Raw genomic sequence first — 21,039 nt, forward strand, 5'->3', positions numbered from 1 at the left:
TTTGTTGTATTCAGCCAGATAAGGGGAGAAAGCTGTGATTTTGCACTGTGACTGGTGGAGTAGTAAATGTTGCTATTTCCCCTTTGGTTTTGTGGTTTAGTGTTGAGATTCTGTGTGGTTTTTTTTTTATATATACACAGAGAAATGAAAATGTATTGCAACCTTCACTTAGGCTAAGTACTAGGAGGAGCTTCCCTAGCAGTAATGAGTGTTTTATGCTTAAGCAGTACATGGAACCTGTAGGAACATATTTCTCAGTCAAATGTTCTTGAAATTTGCCAGTGGGTTGCTGAGTTACTTGGGCAATAGATACAGGTGTGCACAAAAATTCATGAAGAATGTTCCAATATGTCTCATTTCTCTAAAAAACCAGATTGTGATTAATATCTAAAGTCTGCTAGAATCAATAGAGACCCACTCCACGGGTCCTAGTGATAAAAGGAAATCTTAATTTGGCCTAAAATGAGATGCAGATGTAAGTATTTTCTCACTGTGCCAGATACATAAATGTCTCTCTCCTTCCAGGATAGGAACAAAAGCTCAAACCAAACATTTGTCCTAAACTCAACTGAACTTCATAATTATCCACTGTTCTTTCATAGATCTTTGGATCATTGCTGTTGTGCTAGATTCAGTCCCTGTCTTTGTGTGCTTTTTGTTTACCCAGGATGCTTAGTTCCACAGTCAAATCTTCCATTTCTCCAAAAAGTTTAAAATGACATGTAATTTACAACATGTAGTGATTTCAGTGTATTAACACTAATAGCACATGAAAAGTGCTCCCAGTATAGACTGCAATCAGTTTTGTTCAGGCTGTCTCATTCAATGTTATCAAAATGTTCATGGTAACATTTGTTGGTGGGAAGGAAAACATAACAGTTCCTGGCTATTCTTTTTCTCAGTTCTGTCTTGCTGAACTTAGTTCAGGTCTGACAGGTTTGTTTTACTGGCAACTCCAAGCCTATGATGAACTGTTTTTAAAAATGACCAGAAATCTGAAAAATGGTTCTGAAAAAAGAGTAACATCAATTTCATTATATGTTTGTTTTAAATACTGACTTTTCCTTCATGTCATGATTCAAATGGTCAGTAGAGTCTATAAAGTTATGTATTCATACAGATAGAGTTCTCTCTTTCTGGGAAAGTATGTGTTTTTATATTTATGTAGATACACGTAAATCTTCTTTCCTCCTTTTAGGAGGAAAAAGAAGAGTGGAATTTGGCTGTAATTAATTTTTAGGTCACATGGATATTGTCAGGCCTGGTACAAGACAAAATTATGTTAGTTACTCTTTTCTCCTTTGAGGTAAAGGCTTTCTGTACATTAGCAATTGTTTGCCTCCCGTTTGTCACTGTGATTTCAAAGTCTCAGATTTTATCTACATGAAACCACATGAAATTTGATCAAAGACTAACACTTTGGGGTGTGGCAGAAGTTTAGGGCCTGTTTCTCAGAGAGAAATCTGTATGACTAGATGCTAAGGTAACAGCAGCGGAAGGGATTCCAGAACAAGTTATCTTCTAAAGTAGGCTCTATTTCAGGTCCCTTTGGCTTTTTCTCTGGCAATGCAGAGTCAATTTGATCCATTTGTTTTGCAGCTCTAATATCTGCTGTTGAACCAGGAAAGGTTCTCCTGCAATGAGCATCTTTTTAGGTCCTGCTTTGGGGTCCTGTTTCATGTTCAAAGCAGTGGCAGCTTTCTAGGTCACTTCCTTCCCTGTGCACACTTATGGTCTGGATTCATGAAAAGAGATTGTGTTGCATTTTGTTTACTACCTCTGTGAGACATTCTAGGGCCACTAGTCAATCTGCAGAACATTAGAAGTACCTTCTTAATAGAGGCAGAATTTTACTGAGTGAATAATTACATCCTGTTAGTGCTGAAGTAATCACCTTACGTACAAGCAATGCCTCCAGAGGGAGGCATGTCCTTTCCAAAATGCCACCCTGGACAGTTCATTTTACATCCATACAAAGCTCTAGAATCTGTCTGACCATATTGCACTACAGGTTGTCATGTTTTCAGAGGATGAAATTTATGTTCCATGAAATATGCCATTGCCAAAATTAATAGGTAAATGAACAAAGTGAAACAGACCATTAGAACAATTGTAATATCACAGTTGCTGGGTTGTGGCACAAAAGCAGAAACTAATGGGTAAACATAACCATATTATAGCGACAGGAGCCATCAGTGTGCACAACTGTGGTTACACGATGGAAGGCACTCAACTGATGTGAAATATGATCTAGCACTCAGGCCAGTTGCAGGTAATCTTGCTTGGAACAACACTTCCCTTGGCTGGTTTGTTTTAGCTGATGGAAAATTATAAATACCACCTATTTCACTCCTGTTCTACTGGAATTTCAGTTTCACTTTGGTAATTTTCATGATTCTTTTTTTATATCATTCTGGACAATGATACTGAGATTTTTGTCTTTGCAGAAATTTTCCATGGCATGATCAGATTGTTCCTGAATGTTCATGCAAATAGGAATTCAGCCAATGACCTTCAGAGTAAATGATCGCTCTAACAACTTGAAATCTTTGATGTCCTTGCCTTTATTTCTGCTCTAAAGCAGTGCTTCGTAATTTTAAGTGAACGCTCAAACAATATCTAATCAGAATAAACAATTCAGAAACTGAACTGTGTTTCTATAACATGATTAAAAAGCTTTGAATAGCTAACAGAATCATAACATTCTATTAATGGGCAGCTTGAGAGAAGCTACAGTAAGGAATGAATCAACTGAAAAACTACAAAGCTCAAAGATATGCAGGACCAGATCTATTGGATTCAGTATATTTGTACTGATTTAGGAAGGTAAGATGGTGGATTAACTCCTTAATTTTTACATCTTTCATTAAATTCCACTTTAGTATAAAGCAAACTAAAAAACAAAGAAACATTTTAAAAATTGAGATATTTAGAGGAGCTAACAAGTTCATCCATAGCTTGTTAATGCAGTATTTACAATCAGCACCAAAACACTTCAGCACTGATAGTTTGAAAAAGCTCGCACTCTGTTCTTACAGAGGTTTACCCTGCAGTACTGAAGTAGAGAGGGGTGGAGAGGCATCTTTAAGCCTTGGTTACTGGAGTGGTGCAGTATAAATTAGAATACCATCTCTGGCCATTTGCTGGAGCCAGGAGTGGGATTGATGCAGGAGCTCCTCCAGATCGTTTTGCCACTCAAGAGTTTACTCATGCAGGAGGACTTTGTCAGTGACTGACTTAAACAGATTCAGAGCTGCTTTATTCTGCTAAAGTGGTTCAAAGTAGCTGGAGCACAGGAGAGATCTGGGTGCTCAAGTGTTTAGCTTTCTCCCTCAGAGATTTCACTCCATACAATATGCAAAAAATAATCAGTTACTTTGGTCTCCACTGAGCAAGATCTTTCAAGGGAATATGTAGCAGGGAATTGGGTCCTAATAATGGTCTGCGATGGTTCAGAGCCAGCCTGACCTTCAGCCAGCGTTGCTTCCTCTCATGGCAGGCCAACCAGGGGTTTCTCTACACAGCAAAATAAAACTGTGCAAGTGTTAGATATGTGTCATACATGTAATTTATCATATGTTTCATCACCACATAAGTGTTTCCACTGAACAGCATGTGAACTTACATAACTTCTGCCACCTGGTGCATTACTTGTACTTGTGTTTTGACCTTACACTAGTTCTTACTGAATAGACACCCTTTGCTGCTTTCACCCATGGAAAACATAAAGCCAGATGAGGTTTAAAATGCAGAAGTAAATCTTGAAATTAGAGTTCTCAAAGTCCTGCTTCCATTTATCAAGAGAATGCTGTCTTACTGTTACACCATGCTACTTAAATGTGAGATATTTCTATGATGAGTGTAACCTATGACAAAAAAAGTGAAAACTTGAATACGCTAAATGCAGAATTAGGTGACTAGTTGAGTGATAATATATTGCCTAACCTAATGAAAAGACATTACCTTTGAATAATGGACCACATCGTAGATTAAATTATCCCAAGGCAAGGTAGTAGGTGCTTCATGCAGACAAGGTCAATTACCTTATCCGGAAGAGCCTGTTTGAAGTGTATTATGAATAATTCACAGACATAGAAATTAGCTTTGAAAAAGTGTCCCAGCTATAATGTGGTGAAAGCATTCAATTTCTTTTTTAATGTATTTAAGATAACACCCAAAGGACAATTATGGCTGCTTAACTGTAAGACTACTTAAATGACAAGGAATGACAATTGTGTGGTCAAATTCACATTAATGCATTATGCAAAGGGAAGCATCTCCACCATGGTGCGATGCTGTCAGGATACAAGTAACAGATTTCAAACCTCACACTGTATTTTTAAATGCTGAATGAAATTCGATCAAAGACTGATTCATTTATTAACCTTTCTCAATGGAGAAGATGCAGTTGTTGCTGTACTATCTTTGCTTACTCTTGTTGTTCAGGCCTTTTAGTTCTTTGACTTTCTGATATGGAAACGAAGGTTCAGAGTGATTACATCACTTGTGTGATTTTGGAGAGTCTGACAAATGCAGGGGTAGAACCAGAACATTTTATTTTCCATCGTTAATCAGAAGACCAGTCTTCTGCTATAAGCACTAAATTAGGCTGTTTCCAAGTCAGTATTGTTCCAATGTAGAACTATTTAGCATTAGAGTTAAAATGATGGCAGTAGCCATGGTAGCAGAATGCATACCCACTTGACATATGGTGACCTTAGGTGTGAATTAGAAATGCAATAAACCTCTAAGTCTGGGGATTAAGATGCCCTCTCAGCATATTTTGATTCCACAGGCTAAACAATAACCTTAGCTTTCTCTCTTTGACTTTGCAATAAGTGGTAACGGCCAGGGGAAAATCCCTCAGGGGCTGCAGTTTTCTAAGATGCCTGGCAAGAAGATGGCTAATTCATCAGGTATGTATTTAAGTGCTGAAATGTAATAGTGACATTTCATGGCCTCTGAGTTTACCAGCTTTATTTGCTTGAAAAGGAGAGTTCAGCAGAATTTTAGAGGGTGCTGTGGAATCGTGTATCTAATGAGGCGTACAGCCTTCCCAGTCCTGTTTCCATTCACCTCAATGTCAAGAATCCCATTTAGCTCAGCAGGAGCAGGTCTGGGACCCTGGAACTTTTAATGGATGTTTTGAATAAAGAGGGATAAAAATTTGACAGAGAATCCAATTATAAAACAAGCTGATAAAATATATGATGAAGTAGGAAACCACCATGAAGAGATAGGAATGAAATCTTTCGTTAAAGCAAACACACTAAAAAATGTTGGTTCTTTTGCATGTAGTTAGGTTTTTTGTATTCTCCATCACCCAGCTTTTCTTCAAGGATCAATTTTTTAAAAAAGCTCAAGAATTTCCTTTCCTCTAACTTCACACAGTCATTGGCCTCCACCCCAGTGTTTTCTGTGAGGACGTGATAAAGACTAATCTGAGTGTAAGAGACTTGCAAGCTGATGTTCTCATTTGCATGCAGGAATGTGAACAGATGTTTACATAGTAGTGTTAAGTAGGACAGCTGTTTGGGCGTCATTTATGTATTCCATTTAAAAGCAAAGCTTTATGGTTAAAATTTTTACTCACAATGTGGAAGAGAAAAGAAATCTAAATTCAGACAAATGCATTTCTTCCTGTGCTAGGGGTAGCTTCCTTTAAACTCATTAGTTTTGTGTATCTCTGAATTCACAGCATCATACAGATTCCTTTACCTAAACCTCTGGGCAAATGCACCTTACCTTGGCCAGTTGCCTGTGGGTGGAAGAAAATAAATGGCGTAACATCAACATTGCTAAATGCTATTTGACAGAGGGAAGAAAAGTAGCACTGAGATTAGGGGAAGGAAGTTGTCCCTTTTCTTTGCAGGAGATGGCTTATTGCTGATTGTTTCTTCTGTTTGTAATGAAGTGTGCATCAGGATAACATTTACCTTTGCATTTGTTTTGCTCTTCAGATGGGAGAAAGTGTGTTACAGCCATAAATGTGTAACTTTTATTTATTAATTTCCTAACATAAATCTGCATAGAAAAACTTCCATTATGGAGGTGTGCATATGCATGAAGCATATCTGTAGAGAGAAGAGGTTGGAGGAAAGAGCTCTCATATGTTTTTAAAAGAAGTTTGGCCCTCAGAAATTTATATTTTAAAATGAGGCTTGGGTCTAATATTGTTCATGACTTCATTTCCCCTGATGCCTGTCCCCCTAGGGCTCCATACTTGAAAAGAAAGCAGGCAAATGATGTAGACACTTAAATGGAAGTGATTGATCCCAGTTACTTGCATAGTGTTTTGTTTGGAGAACTGTAATGTGTTTGATACCTGGTCAAAATCCTACAGCAGTCTGAGAGAAAAACTTACCTGCCTCAGTTGTGGTGTTTCCACCTAAGCACCACTACCTGACAGAGATGCCTGCATCTTTTCAAGCCAGTAGTTGACAGGATTTGTAGCAAGTTGTACTTGGCTAGAGGAAATACACTCAACTAAGGAGCCTTACTGCTGAAGGAAAGCTGGTGATGGATGTGATGGTCTTATGGACTTTTGATTCACAGCATTGATGCAGCCCACAGAAGGCTTTGTCTCATCAGCTGTGATGAAAGGCCTATGGTAGAGAGTTATGACATATGTAAAGTTCTTTATTCTCACTTTGTGATGCTTGTAGATAGACTGGCTCCCGTGCTGGGTCTTTCTCTCACCATTAAATACAAGAAGACACAGAAGCCTGATCAGCTTTCGGAAAGAGAGGAAGGACTACGGCTTCTTGAGGCTGCATGGTTGTCATCCTTCTGCAGCCTCTGCCCATTCCAGTATTCACTGCAGTGCTAAAGCACAGCTCAGTTCTTCCTTCAGCTCAAGGAGCAGAAAACTGTCTTCAGCCACATAATAATCTCTGTTAGTGACAGTAGAGCTGCAGAGGAGAGCTGAACAGTTCATTTCTATCCACTACAGTCTGTGCAATAATGCAAATACACACCCATGTTTGCTATAGCTGTACAGAGAGATACACAGGAACCTGAGACCAATTAAGCAGCAAAAATAGAAGATCTGTTTGAAAGATGTGAACCTGTTGCTAACAGGGTGAAGAAAAAAGAGCTGCAAATTGATTAAGCAGTCCCACAGAGAAGACAGATTGTTGTCATCCTGGCCTTTAAGGCTGGTCAGGATGTATCAATAGAAGCATCTTCTGAGTACAGTGTTCTATGATTTTTTTTCATTTACATTCTCTTGTTTTTGCCTTTACGTGCTGGCTTGGAGCCAGTTCATTTCATGGTCTTGCCTATACATATGTTCTGCTACAGCTGCATTTTTCCGAAGTGCCCAATTTCACAGCACTCCAGCCTTCCTTAGGATGACAAATGGTCCCCCTGCTGCTCTGACCAACAGAACTGTAATTGCAGCCTGAGACAGGGACAGCTGAACTAAGGCCATGCTGCAGTTTGGGTATATCCTTAAGCTGAAATCTGACTGCATGCGTTTATCGTAGCTGAGTTTCCGATTCCACCACTTAAGGCATTAACTGCTGACATTAATTGTAACATTGAGGAAAGCAGAATTGCTCTGCAGTTGAAAGCAGTGTCAAATCAGCAGTTATTTATTTACAATTGCTCTGTAATGTGTTGTTACACATCAGACTATAAAAAGTTTAATGAGTTGCAGTAATGCCTCTCAGAGATACTGGAACATGGTTCAACAAGTTATTGGAAGGCTTTTAGTTCACTTTTTTTGTTGGTTGGTTGGTTGGTTTTTTGTTGTTTGTTTTTTTTTTTTTTTTAAATAAAGCTTAAAACCAGACTTTCTGCACTGCTGTGCAGGACTTTTTGTTCATAAGAAGTGCAACTCCGAGTTGTCTCTCGCCAACTAACATGCTTTGAGAACAAAAAAAAAGCAATCCAGTTCACCTGGCCCTGTGAGATTTCAGTTCACTAGGGATGTGACAAAAGGGTTGGAGGACAGGCTCAGAGTGTGGTTTCTACACTGTCCAAGCTGCCTTGCTGGCTCATAATTGGTGTAAGGCTCAGAAATGTGCTTATATTATTCTCTGAGCTCTCTTTTGGGTGTTGGTGTCATTTTGTAGTTGTTTACAATGCCTGTCCTGTAAAAGGCAATGGATATAAAGTCCTCTTCTCAGGGACTTTACAGCTTTTTTTGCCATTAAAAAACAAACAAGCAAAACACCAACCAAAAATCCTAAATTAAAGCAAAAGAAACAAAACCCCCAGACTTAGGGCTTTTTATCTACAACTGCATGGGGAGAGAGGACTTCCCTCTTACCCAAGATGCTCAGGTAATATTACAGGACTTGAGATAATGAGGTTGAGATGTGATGTCATTTTCCAAAGGTGTCTTTTCAAAACAGAAATGCCATCCTAATAATATCTGAGAGTGCTGCTATCAGTTTTAAGAAAATCCTCTAATTTATTTAATTAGGGATTCCAGCTTTAAAGTGATTAGCAATATGTTATTATCTCTTTTAATTTATGTTCTATTAAGATTGTTTTTCTATTTTTACTCCTGTTCAGATATTCAGCATATTTACTGATGATATTTTCTGATTTCTTTAAGATAAATCTGAGCCATGAAATTCAAAAAGGCCCACTGTGGAAATGGCATTGTCCTAATGACCTTCTGGTCAGATTTACTCCATGTAAATAGATGTTTTTCTCTAACTGTCAGCTGTGCTGTATTAACCTCGGAGCTGAAGGACAAGGTGTGTTCTCATTGCTTCATGAATCAATAGTGCTAATAAAGATTCTCTATACCTGAATCTAGATTTTATTATTCCTAGAAGCTGCTATTGCGTGTGCAATGGGAACAAAATTAATCTGTCTGTTGTGGAGGGTTGTCAAATCTGGAGACAGTCCATTTGAGCCACTAGTGACTGTATTGGTGCAATGTGAGCAGGGGTAAAAAAAGTAATAATAAGGATCCTTTTCTCATTATTAATGCTGGTAGTTAAACTGCATATACAGGAAACAGTTCTGTCGAGTAAGGTAATTCCATTTTTACTCAGACACTTTTCAAAATAAAGGAGTGGGGAAGGACTGTTATTAGTGCATGTAGTTTCTCCCAAAGGACCAAGCAAAGATTGCTTCCCACAGCATGTTTTTCTGTAACTCATCCAGTCTCCTATTACATGTCCCAAATGTCCCCATTTTATCTACTTTCTTTTTCTAGTTTATCTAGTTGCATCTCATTGTGGGCGTAATCCAGCCAACTCTCCATGATTTCTAGCAAGAATTGAATTAATCCTTGATTAATTCAACTCAACTTTACTCCAGCTGTCTTGTGTTCATGAACAAGCTACCTGCTCTGAGTTCTACCCTGACTTTCAGACCGCTGTTAGGCCAGGCTGTTCCCTGGGGTTTTTTGGGCTTTCTTGGTGAAAGGCTCAGGCTGGTGGGCTTTTGAGAGCACCTGAGCCTGGGAGCTGTGCAGAGCTGGGGACTCCATGGTTGCACCAGGTGGAGTTCATGAGGTGCAAAGTGCTACAGTTAAGGTCATTACTCTTCATCCATGCCCAATCCCAAGGGTATGAGGTGTCATGATGGATAATTCAAGAATAAATGGAGCAAATATAACTTTTGTTTTTTTTTTTTTTTTACCCCCTTTAAAAATAGATCCTTCAGGCCTGTATATCACTTGCTGCATACCTGCAGATGCTTTTGCTTGACTCAGTAACAGCCACAGAGTTTTTCTAAGTAGTTCTTACATCCTGAATCTGTTTCAGAACAGCAGGAGGCTGGACTAAACTTCTCCAGAGGTCCTGTCCAGCCTCAGCTGTTTGTTCTTCCTGTGAACAGCCTGATGCTCAGTGAGTGCAAATCTGCACTGCTACCCTGATTTCACTGGAGCTGGATGCTTCTATGCTGGCTGCTGGATCTGTCCATTATTATTCCTGGAAAATAATAGGAAATTAATAAGCTATAAAGTGTTTTTTCCTGGAATTGTTTCCTGGGACAGTTGCTTATAATGTAGCTTTACTGTTCTGTACAAGTTTTCTAACTTCAACATTTCCATGAATAATATTTGAATACTAAGTTTTCTTGTGGTGAAATGATTGGTTTATGGTTTGAGGCACCATTCATAGTCATTGATGCTTCAACTATTCCCCTCTGTCCTCTGCAATCTTATTTCTAGCTCTGAAAGTGCTTTCATCTATGAAAACTTAAATAGCGTTTAAGAACAAAAACTGCTATGATAAACTACTACTCTCACCTTGCAGTATTTTATAAGGTGCATTAGTTCAGTGCTCTCTTTCCTGTGGCCTTTCCCTGTGGCCCTTTCACATCCATTATAAAATGCTTTAAAAAGAAAGCTCTGAAGAGCATATGATGTGTCTAAACTTATAAACTCACTCATCTCTTCCATGCTTTCCCCCATTCCACGTGGGCACCTCATCCAGTTAGCTCATAAGATAATGTGGATAAGACTTCAGCAGGACACAGAGAGAGTGGGCTGTGTTACTGTCTGACTGCAGGGTGGCTGCAAATGTCACTCCTGTTGTCTTCCTCAGGCCCTAGAGACCCACTGAGGAGTGTTGGTCTGCTGCAGAGAGCCCCAAAATCAAACATGATCATTCAGTGTCCCATAGCACTTTCACAAGACCTGGAATTACATGATCTGGTTTATCTTCTCTTTATTAATCTGTTAATTCAGGACTCGCTGCTGTTTATTCTCACTAACTATTTTTATACTTCTGCAGAAGAGCTGACTAAGAATGAAAGATCATTTCCTGGGCACTGTATTGAGGCACCTCATGAGGTGGCATTCATGGGGAAATGGGTGAGAGGATGCTGGTAATGAGGATGAGAATGAACACAGAAGAGCTGGTTGAGCAGTGTGAGGGCAAGAAATGATGGGTTCATCTTACTGCCATTATTCCTACTGGGAATAATAGGGAAAAAAATCCAGACATCTGCTGAGCAGGAGCTGCTCCTCTGGCCCAGACAGGGTTATATTGGAGCCCACTGTGGCTTATCCATGGTCATTATTCACTTGCAATTGAATCCAGAGCATTGATGGGTTTCTGGTCCCAGTGCAGAGTAAGGATGTGGCAGGACATGCATCAATGTCATAGGCTTATCTGTTAAGGCAGTGTCAGGCTTGTTTATCTGAATTTACCTGGAGGATTTAGGCTAAGCAGAGAAAATGGGAAAAGAAGAGGCGAATGAGGAAGAGGGAAAGGAATTGAAAGCAAGTGAAACAACTTTGAAGTGAAGGTGAGCTGGAATGCAGAAAATAAAGGAAATGAGATCATTTTTTTGTTTCAGCACAGCAGAATATCCAGTTCATCTTCAGCAAAACTGCTGAGGATTCAAAGCTGCTATTTCCTGTTTTGTCATTTGTCCCTAAAAGCTATAATCTTCTTTGGATTGTTTATTTGTTGTTGCTTGCCCTTCCCAACCTGTAAGCCTTCAGCTGTTCACATAGTTTCTCTTGTTGGCTGGAGTCCCATTTGCATCTTTCAGGAAACTTGTCACTTGGCCAGAAATTTATTGAAAAAACCCAGACTGGGCTGGCAGAGGAGAATGCAAGTACTCATAATATTTTCAGCCTTCTTAGGCCTTCAGCTGGGACATTCATGAGGCACAAAATTTTAGTTTGGATGTAGATTTAATGTTCCTCAGCATCTAAAAGTATTTGGGTTTGAAATCCTTATGCTCATCCTCAAATCTGTCTCTTAAAGGCTTGATGGTGATTTTGCTTTTGCTGAGGCACTCTGAGTGTGCAGTGACCTTAGCTCTGTCATTGCAGCCCAGCAGTGTGGCTCATTAGGCTCCTGTTAAATGTAGAAGAAGCAGAGGTCCATGTTTATTTACCTTCTTTCTGCCCATTCTCATCTATGAGAATATCTTAACAACTCCAGAAGAGCAGAGCACACTGTGGTAACAGCTGCTCTAGGGGGAGAGCAGTTTCTCTGCTTAAGAGAAGCAGACAAATGCTGTGTGCTATGTGGTTTTTCCTTTGTTTTTTTTTAAAGCAATTACTTCTGCCTGGGACCCTCTGAAAGCAATGCACCTTGGCAGCAAAGCTGTATAACAATAAACAAAATGTCAGCAAAGAACTGCCTTTTCCCCACTTTTCCTAAAAAATAATTTTAGAACGAGGATTAAACTTTGTGGTCTTGGCCATTGGGTAGTTCCACTGGCATTAGCAGGACGACTTCCCTTTTGGATGGCTGAGCTGAAAAATGACAGAACCTGACCAGAAATTTTAAGCAAATTCAGTGAGATTCTTAGTAATGTTGGCCGGCACAGTTGTTACCCAATACAAAAAGTGACTGTCTTGGTGCAGTGTTTGACCACCTGTGATTTCCAACACAACCATGTTTGTCATCTCTGAAAATTAGGGCAATAATATGTTATTATAGTTGTAGTTCTAGTAGAGAAAAAGGACTGTGAAACCGGTATAATTGCCATGGGGAAGGTTTAAAGTAAAGGAAGGAAGTATTAGGTAGTCATTATGTCTGTACTGAAAAAAGATGAGACAGGCATAACACAGGTGTGTGTCCCCATGCAAGCAGAGTAGTGTGGTACAAAACCAACTGGGTGACTTGGTGGCTCACTGAGTAAACAATGTTCAAAGGACCCATGCCATTGGGGATTCTCATTTTTTTCCTGGTCCATATTACATATTTTTTCCCAAGGTAACCTGATCTTGATTTAAAAGCAGGATTGTTTGTGAGGTGCAGAGAGCCTGACATCTCAAGGGATGAGTGTTGTTTCCACATGGCAGGGGCAGAGCCACGAGACCCTTGCTGAGGGTTGGGAACCAAAGAGCAGCATTTTCACTGTTAAATCTCAGCACCCCCTTCAGAGAATGAGCAGCACACTGTGGTTAATGCAGCACAGCCTGAGCTCACCCTGCTTTGAGTTATCAGTTTATTTTCCCAGTGGTGGGAGTTGTTGTTTAAACTAATACAGATCCTGAGTCATTAATACTGATTAGTGACTTCACCGAACAAACAGCCTAAGAAGGTATTAATTATGTGCTTTCAACTAAGTGTGGAATATTTCTCCAATTTTTCCCTTTTTTGTCCAGAATTATTTTAAATACTTTTTATTTGATTTATCGAAACTGTATTTTTTTTCCCTGTTTAAAGGCCAAACAGGAAGAAATTTGTTTAATGTCAATTGAATTTTAAAAATTACAGTATAATAAGCTGTAAAAATGTTATGATGGAAAAAAATTTGGTGTGAGCAAACAAGATCTTGGTAAACTCTTGAAAAATATTGGGTCAGTTTTCCTTTCTCACTGTTTTGTCCATTTATTCAAGAGTCTTTTAAAAAATTATTATCTGACATGATGATTTGTACACTGACTTGGTCTCTGCATTCAGTTATTCAGGTTGAAATTGCCTGTGTGTTTATATACAGACATATGCATGAAAAACATCTGTTAACTGCTTGTTTCACGTATTTTTAATGTATCAGGTGAGCCATATGCAGGATTTGATATTGTTGAGGTGGTTAGTGCAAACAGATATTTATTGGTTTTGAGTGAGATTTCAAAGAATTGACTTTGATTGCTCTATGCAATTCTACAGTCAGTATTTTCCTAATTTTCACTACCTCTTGATAGGTGAATCATTCCTTTTTAGACAAAACAGCATAGATGTAAATTAATTTACAGTTTCATCAGTAAAATTTATCGAGGTAAGATTGTACAAATTCAGTTCTGCTTAACTTGGTTTGAATTTGGAGGACAAAATGAACGTGAAAATTGCTAAGACAATGTTGTTTGAGTGCAATATGCTTTTAGTGTTTCAAAAGACAAATGCAAATAAATTGTCTTGAAGTGGTGGTGAGAAAGACCTTTAACTGACCTGTTTCAATAACTTGGGTACCCCAAAAACCTTGACTGTCTTAGGGGTAAGTGCTGTGTCAGGCTGTAGGTTTATACAGCACAGGAGTTTAACACAGCAATTATCTTGCTATGTTCCCATAATTAGACTTTTGTTTGTTGCCATAGCACAAACAAACTGACAAATCATACAGAAAAATCTGACAAATATTTTAAACATAATACTTCTAAAAATGCATGGCTTTGTTTTAGCTCAAGCTATATAAACATAAAAGTCGGTACTAAGACTTTCTGACTGTATAAAGGCAAACTGAGTCCACAGAAGTTTTTTGGAGTTTATACACACAGTGATATGCATATAATGTGTATAAATGCTGTTGGAATATTATTATCATTAAATTATTCATATTGTTACATTATGCCTATGCGGTATTTACTATAATAGTACATTAAATTACGGTAAAAAACAGTGGTGTAAATATCACAACTGTTTCTAGAGGCTTCCAGACATTACTGTCATCCTGTCCGCTGCAGGAAATACAACCCAAAAATTGCCTTTTTTGAAGATTTTGTTATCAAAATTGAAATCTTCCTAAGGCGGTTTAAGCAGTGCAGAAGGAAATCATTGTAAAGAAAGTTGTCACTGTTCTACCATTGGTAAATTCATTCACTTGGCACTTGCTTGTTTTGGGATATTTTTTCACACATATTCTCCTTTGAAACCATAGCATGGAGTTCAAGGACAACATCGAAATTTTTTTCTTACAGAGGATTTTTTCCCATTAATAATAGAAAGAAAAAAAAAACATTGAAAAGAATACTTTTAATTGTGCAGTAGGCTTTTGACAACGTTTTTTACTAAATGATGTGTTGCTAGGAGCAGGGTAAGCACATAATGAAGAATTAGTAGCACTTCTTTTTAATGGACTTTTTAGCTTAGAAATATTAAAGTGGAACTCTACTGACTTATGTTACCATAAGGTGATGGGGTCATTTTAAATCCTTACTTAATGTCATTGATTTGGTCTGTGGCTTCACCAGAGAAGGGAAATTAATTCATTTTGAAGTGGTGGAGAATTGATAATGCTTTGAAAAAATTGTAGTAGCATGATTACAGAAGTGAAAATTCTGCAACAAATCTACAGACTTAGAAGAAAGAATTTTAATCAGCACAAGCTGGCCAGACTCAGTCTCAGTGCAAGACATCCTCCAGCTCTGCCAAGGTATAATGGTGTAAACTTTCTGGAAAGAGCTCAGATTGATTGGCATTGTTTGTGAAGTATTGATTTACTTCAACATTACAGGTATATGACATACAATATAAGTTTCAGAATTCCTAAACTCTGCAGGTGTTGTTTAAGTACCATAGATTTGGAAGAGCTTTGCTGAAAAGCTCTGATTTCTCATGTGTTAAAAACTAAACAGGTGCAAAACAGTTTTGAAGAATCAGGGCATAATTTTACTTAATACTAAAATTGATTTCTAGGGGACTAGTTAGTGAAAAAAATCAACTTGTCTTGGTTAAAGGTGTCAGAACTCTGCTTAATAAATAGAATTTTGGAAAATACACTGGTTTTTTATAGCCTGTTCCCTTGACAATCTGAGTTTGTTTCTTACGATGTTGACTGCTCTATTTTTTAGCACTGTATTTAATTTAGTTGTAAATGATTCAAACTGTGGTGCTTCTACCACTTCCCCAGTCTGTAGCATAAATCTGAATATGCATGTGTTTGCTTGGTATTGCTCAATGAAACAAATAACAACAGGTCTGAAAAAGATGTCAGGAAATTACTTATTCTTAATACACACAAAGGATTGCTTATTTCACTGTTATGTTTAAGTATATAATGGCTTCCACCAAAGAAAACTGACACAGATTGTATTTGATTAATGAACACCATTATTTGCTGTTGGCTTGAAGAATTTATCTTTATCTAAATATTTTTTTTTCCAGAATGGGCACTTTTAAAATTAGATTAAGCACTTCTGTATATCTATTTCTACTTCTAGACAAATCACCCTTTTATTCAATTAACATACTATTTCAAGCTGTACTGAGTAATTTCCCAATAATATAGTATAGAACTGTTTCACTGGCTCCAGCAATCAACTTCTGCAAGAAAATCAGTTGAATAGAAAAGAAAAAAAAAAATAAAAATGTGTTGACAATAATAAGAGGCCTCAAATGAATGTGTACATTTTTGTAAGATGAATCCTTAGATGTACTTGGATTGTGTTTTTCTAATGAGTACCTCTGGGTATTGGTCAAATTCGTCATGTCTTAATTGTTGGTATCATGAGAATGTAGTTGCTCTTCCTATTTTTATTTTCCTTTTTTTATGAATTTACAGTTCAGCAGTCTAAGCTTAGAAGAAAAATAAATATGAATTAATTTTGCCAAGTGATTCTAAAACTCATTTTAATTAGTCTCCTACATTCTAAAGTTAACCTTGATTGCATTTCATAATTTAGATTTTCTTGCCTTGTATAATGAGAAATACTCCCTACTAGTAATGTTAGAAAAGCAGAAGAATAAATGGATGCATCTTTCTTCATTAGCCATACAGTTTATTTTTCCAAGCTCCTTTGATCAAAAAATCTTGATATGTCAGTTTTGTTAAATTTTGCCATCTACCTGTATGTGTAACTGATTACATTTCTTGATTTAAGGATTAAGGAGTCAATGAAAAAGTTAGCTGAGCTGGAAGACAAAGTCAGTCTTAGAAAATGTTCATCTGTGAATTTCATTACATCAGATTCTGCTTACTCTATCTGACTATTAATACTTAATGCTTGATGCATAATGGATTCTGAAATATGAACAAAAAAACTGTCTTGGTTTATATAAATACATAAATCTTAAAGCTCCTGTAGGTAGAAAATAGCTTCACAGAGATAAATTGATTCCCAAGCAGGGAAATATTTTTTCCCACTTATGTCCTACCTTTTTTAATATCTTATCTAACTTTACATTTGCAAATTCCATCCATGGACAGCACATTAAAATTTCTAATCTTGCTCCCTAAGAAATCAATAGAAATTTTAGTCTTACTTTTGAGAGGAACTGTACTAAGTTCATAGTAATATATCAGTCAGTGTGTTATTTTTGTAGGTTTTTGTTCTTTATATCTGACTCCTAAGGTAAGAAATCCTGATCAAGGGCTAGAGGCTCCTGCAAAACCAGTTGACACTACAAGAGGTCCTTGTCCAATACTGTGTAATACAGTACAATCTGTGTGGTGTGAGTTGTGGCAGGAGAATTGTTTTCAGTCTCCTTCAGTGGTCAAATCTAGCCCCGAGTGTCACACAAAAACCACTGGGCACAGCTGGTGCAGACCCTGGTGTTGGCTTCACCATTCCAAAGTCTTGGCAGCTGAAAGGTGGTGCCAAGGTTCTCATGAGTAACTGGCATGTGAGCCCTAATGGGATTACAACAGAACCGTTGCTTTCTCAACGTGTATTCCATAAAATGAACCTGGGGCAAAGTTTATGGTTTGTTACTTTGCAGTTTGCACCTTTTCTTTGAGTATTGTCTGACATGTCCACCTCCATTCTCTTTTGCATTCTCGGGAAAATCCAGTTTGCTTATCAAGTTCTCTTTCTCTCTCTTTTTCTCTTTTCTCTTTCCCCCCTCTTTTTTCCCTTTCATGCAGATGGAATGCCATTTGCTTGGTGGGTTGGCCGTGCCAATGAGAAGCACCTTTACTGGGGAGGATCTCTTCCGGGCATTCAGCAGTGTGCCTGTGGATTGGAAGAAAGTTGTCTGGATATGAGATATTTTTGCAACTGTGACGCAGATAGAGAAGAATGGTAATAATTTTAACATGTGTATAGCAGTGTCTGTGTGAAGAGTTTGGGATAGGAGGTAGGGGAAGAAGGCTTAAATCTTTTCTGCTGCACAGTTCAGGAAGCTTGAGTGTAATCTGATGAAAATGAAAATAGAATTTGGATGTCTGATTTCATCTTAAATTCTTATGTTGAACAAAGATGTCTGGCTGAAGCAGGTTGCTGGGATGCTTCAAAAACATCTTCTTTGTTGAATGCCAAATCAGGTAATTTTAGTTGCTTAAAAGTTTGGTTCAACAGGAGCATTACATGAATAAAGGCTCTATGAGCTTGTTTCATAGGTGTACATCAGAGCAGAAAATTGAGACCTAGACAGCAAAATTCAGATACAGCTAAACAAGAAATGTTTCTCATATTTTTCTTATGAAACAGTATAATGTGCCTTAACCTTCTTTTGCATTGGATCTCAAGCTTTTTAAGGTTGATAAGAAGAGTTGTTTGGCTTCTGTAGGTTTTGCTTCAGTCTCCATAGGAAGTTTTAGAGTCACAGCATGAAAATTCAAAGCTTTCCTTGGGTTCTCTGACATTTGTTGTGCTCTGATGCTGCATGGATCTGAGAAAGCCACATCACAATTTTCTGTCATTCTCTGCACTTTCAGAGACACTCCAGCCACCAAGAGCTAGTTGGTGAACTTTCCAAATGTGTTTGAGGGGACTGAAATGCCAGATGAGTGTTTTTGGAAGTACAGTTTGAAACATTGAACATACATGTGAAAATTCTGCTCACTCAGTCTCCCTTCTAGACCACTAACTGATAGGATCTACTGTAATTTATCTGAAAAAAAAAGATATTTTAACCTTGAGTAGTTCAGAAATTGTGAGTAATGGAAGTAGACAAGAAATGTCTTGCTGTCATAGGCTGCTGTGTTTGAAACATTGTCAGAATTAGCTCTGTGAAACCTTCACTTAAAATGAGTAGAAAGGAATGGTAAAGGGTATTAAAACATTAAAAAAATCAGAAGTTACTTGTCACTGTAAGTGTTGGGCTTTTTTGGTTGCTTGATTTCTAGACAGTGTGATTATTTGCTTGGACCCTTTGAATCCCTGGGGTCACTATTCACTTTCAAAAATTACAGATTTAAGGAGATTTCTTCAGGAAGATGTTTATGTAAATATTAGCTTATGAATGTGATTTGTATTGAATAGCATGGCTGTGCATGTTAATCTGTCTTTAATGTTTGGTTATCAGATGTGCTTTTGGCGAGGTTTGCACACGAGCATCACGAGCATCTGTTTCTGCTGGTGCTTGGCTCTCTTCATAATCCACGTTCCATTTTTCACTGCTCAAGCAGAGCAGGGGGTTATGGTGGCAGACACTGGGGTTGCAGTCCTAGACTGCAGGGCACTGCACCACTAGACTGTACAAACCAATGCAAGGTGAAAGTTAAATGCAATTTTATAATATTTCAGCTGAGTCTTCTCAGGAAATGAGACCTAAACAAGCTATGGTGTGAGTGTTTATCTCTATTTCCCCCCACACACCCCCAGTGATTTTGAGCAAGCAGACATGTTTCGAACATCTTGGACAGAGAAAAAGAAGTCTCAAAAGTGTTACAAATTACACATTCTATGAAAATTTATGCCAGGCTGAGGGGAAAAAGCCAATTAATGCCCACAAGAAGGAAGTTAAGGAAGCGTACACTTTTATTAGATTTTGGAAAACTCTCATGGGAGAAAGATGTTGGAAATCATGCATCGTTAGCTTGGCAGCTCAGAGAGCTACTTGTTTCTCCTAATTTCATGATAATAACAGAATATACTTACAAGTTACCTCCAATAAACTGCCTACTGTTTATTGGTTTGGGGATTCAGTTGCTTAGGTTTTTAATCCATGAGAAAATTTTACTTTGGCAGTATTCTAAGCTGAAGGTTGGCTTTATAAAAGCTAAAAAACCCTGACCTTTATGGAGGGTTTCTAAACATAAGAAATTTCATGCCTCTTGAAGATTGCTTTTGTGTTTCCCTGCTAGAACACTGACCCCCTGATATATAACGAGCATTCGAATCTGAAACCTGCTGAGATCTGAACTGTGACTTTAACCTGCTATACATTATAGTGGAAGGAACAAGACAGCAGTAGATGCATTTATTTGCCTCAGCATGAAATAAAATGGGTGCTGCAGAGTGGAAAACCAGAAAATCATTTTTGCTCCTTTTAGATAAATCATGCTGCTCCAAGGTAGGAACTCTCCAGAGTAGCTGAAGCATCCTCCTGAAGAGGAGACAGTCCTAGGATTTTGCTTTGATTTGTTTTCCCTAGACTAAATCTTGAGTGCAGAAGAAGCTACTAATTTCTCAGAGCAGCAAGAGAAATTATAAACAATGGAAAGCAGACCTGCCAAATCCTGTGCCAGGTACAGCAATATGGCAGCACACAATATGCACTTCCAGGCGTGCTGACTTTTAAATGATATCTGAGCAGACACCTGAGCCAGCTGCTATTTTTGGGCTCTTACTTGACATCAAGTTAGCCTCCCTGGCCAGATGAACAGGAATCTATAATTAAGCATTCTAGTTTGGGAAGGCTTTTATATTTTTCATCTTTGTTTTTATTAAACGGTTGTACTGATAATTATCTTTTTCCATATGGCTCATCATGCTTCCAAACTCCACAGTAGGATGACAGTGAAATCTGTCACTTCAGAATAGTGGAGCATCTTCATGGTGTTTTCTGGAGAATGGGAGATCTCTGATGAGGAAGCAGAGGCACCTGCAACTGCTCCCTTTTTATTGACCCAAGAAAGGGATCTGAAAAAGTGTAAGACATGCCGAAAGATTTCTGACTGCTGAAAGCGCTTGCTAGTGGGGGGGAAACACTCATAAAAATCCAGTGGCCTTCAAGCTGAAGCTAAACCTAGTTCAAAAAATGTTCTTTCGTCTTTCTTTCTCTTTCTTTCTTTCTTTCTTTCTTTCTTTCTTTCTTTCTTTCTTTCTTTCTTTCTTTCTTTCTTTCTTTCTTTCTTTCTTTCTTTCTTTCTTTCTTTCTTTCTTTCTTTCTTTCTTTCTTTCTTTCTTTCTTTCTTTCTGTCTTTCTGTCTTTCTTTCTGTCTGTCTTTCTGTCTGTCTGTCTTTCTGTCTGTCTTTCTCTGTCTCTTACTCTGTCTTCTCTTCCCCCACACTGACAGTAGTTAAAGGTTGGGGCAAGCTCTGTATACATGAGACATATTAGTGATTGACTTTCAAAATATACACCCTGTTTCAAATAAAATTGCATTCTTGATTAGGGAAATGTGTTAAGCTGACCTAAAGAAAAAAGCATTACTGAAATACTGACAGGATAGTGTTATCATGAGATCCTTTGGATCTCCAAATACCTCTCCTGGGTTGTCTTTTATCTCAAGCAAAATTCTCTTGCCTTGGCAGTTAAGGTATTACTGCTCACCAAA

At 38.0% G+C, this 21,039-nt stretch overlaps 1 protein-coding gene across 1 annotated transcript in view; it reads left to right on the plus strand.

Moving 5' to 3' along the window:
* Window positions 1-21,039, plus strand: part of CNTNAP5 (contactin associated protein family member 5) — a 269,119-nt gene that overhangs the window by 193,852 nt on the left and 54,228 nt on the right. Inside the window, exon 14 of the mRNA XM_063161822.1 lies at window positions 17,461-17,617. Within this exon, the coding sequence (XP_063017892.1) occupies window positions 17,461-17,617 (157 nt within the window). The remainder of the gene's footprint in view (window positions 1-17,460; window positions 17,618-21,039) is intronic.

Source organism: Melospiza melodia, chromosome 8, assembly GCF_035770615.1.
Source record: "Melospiza melodia melodia isolate bMelMel2 chromosome 8, bMelMel2.pri, whole genome shotgun sequence".
Taxonomy (NCBI): Eukaryota; Metazoa; Chordata; class Aves; order Passeriformes; family Passerellidae; genus Melospiza; species Melospiza melodia.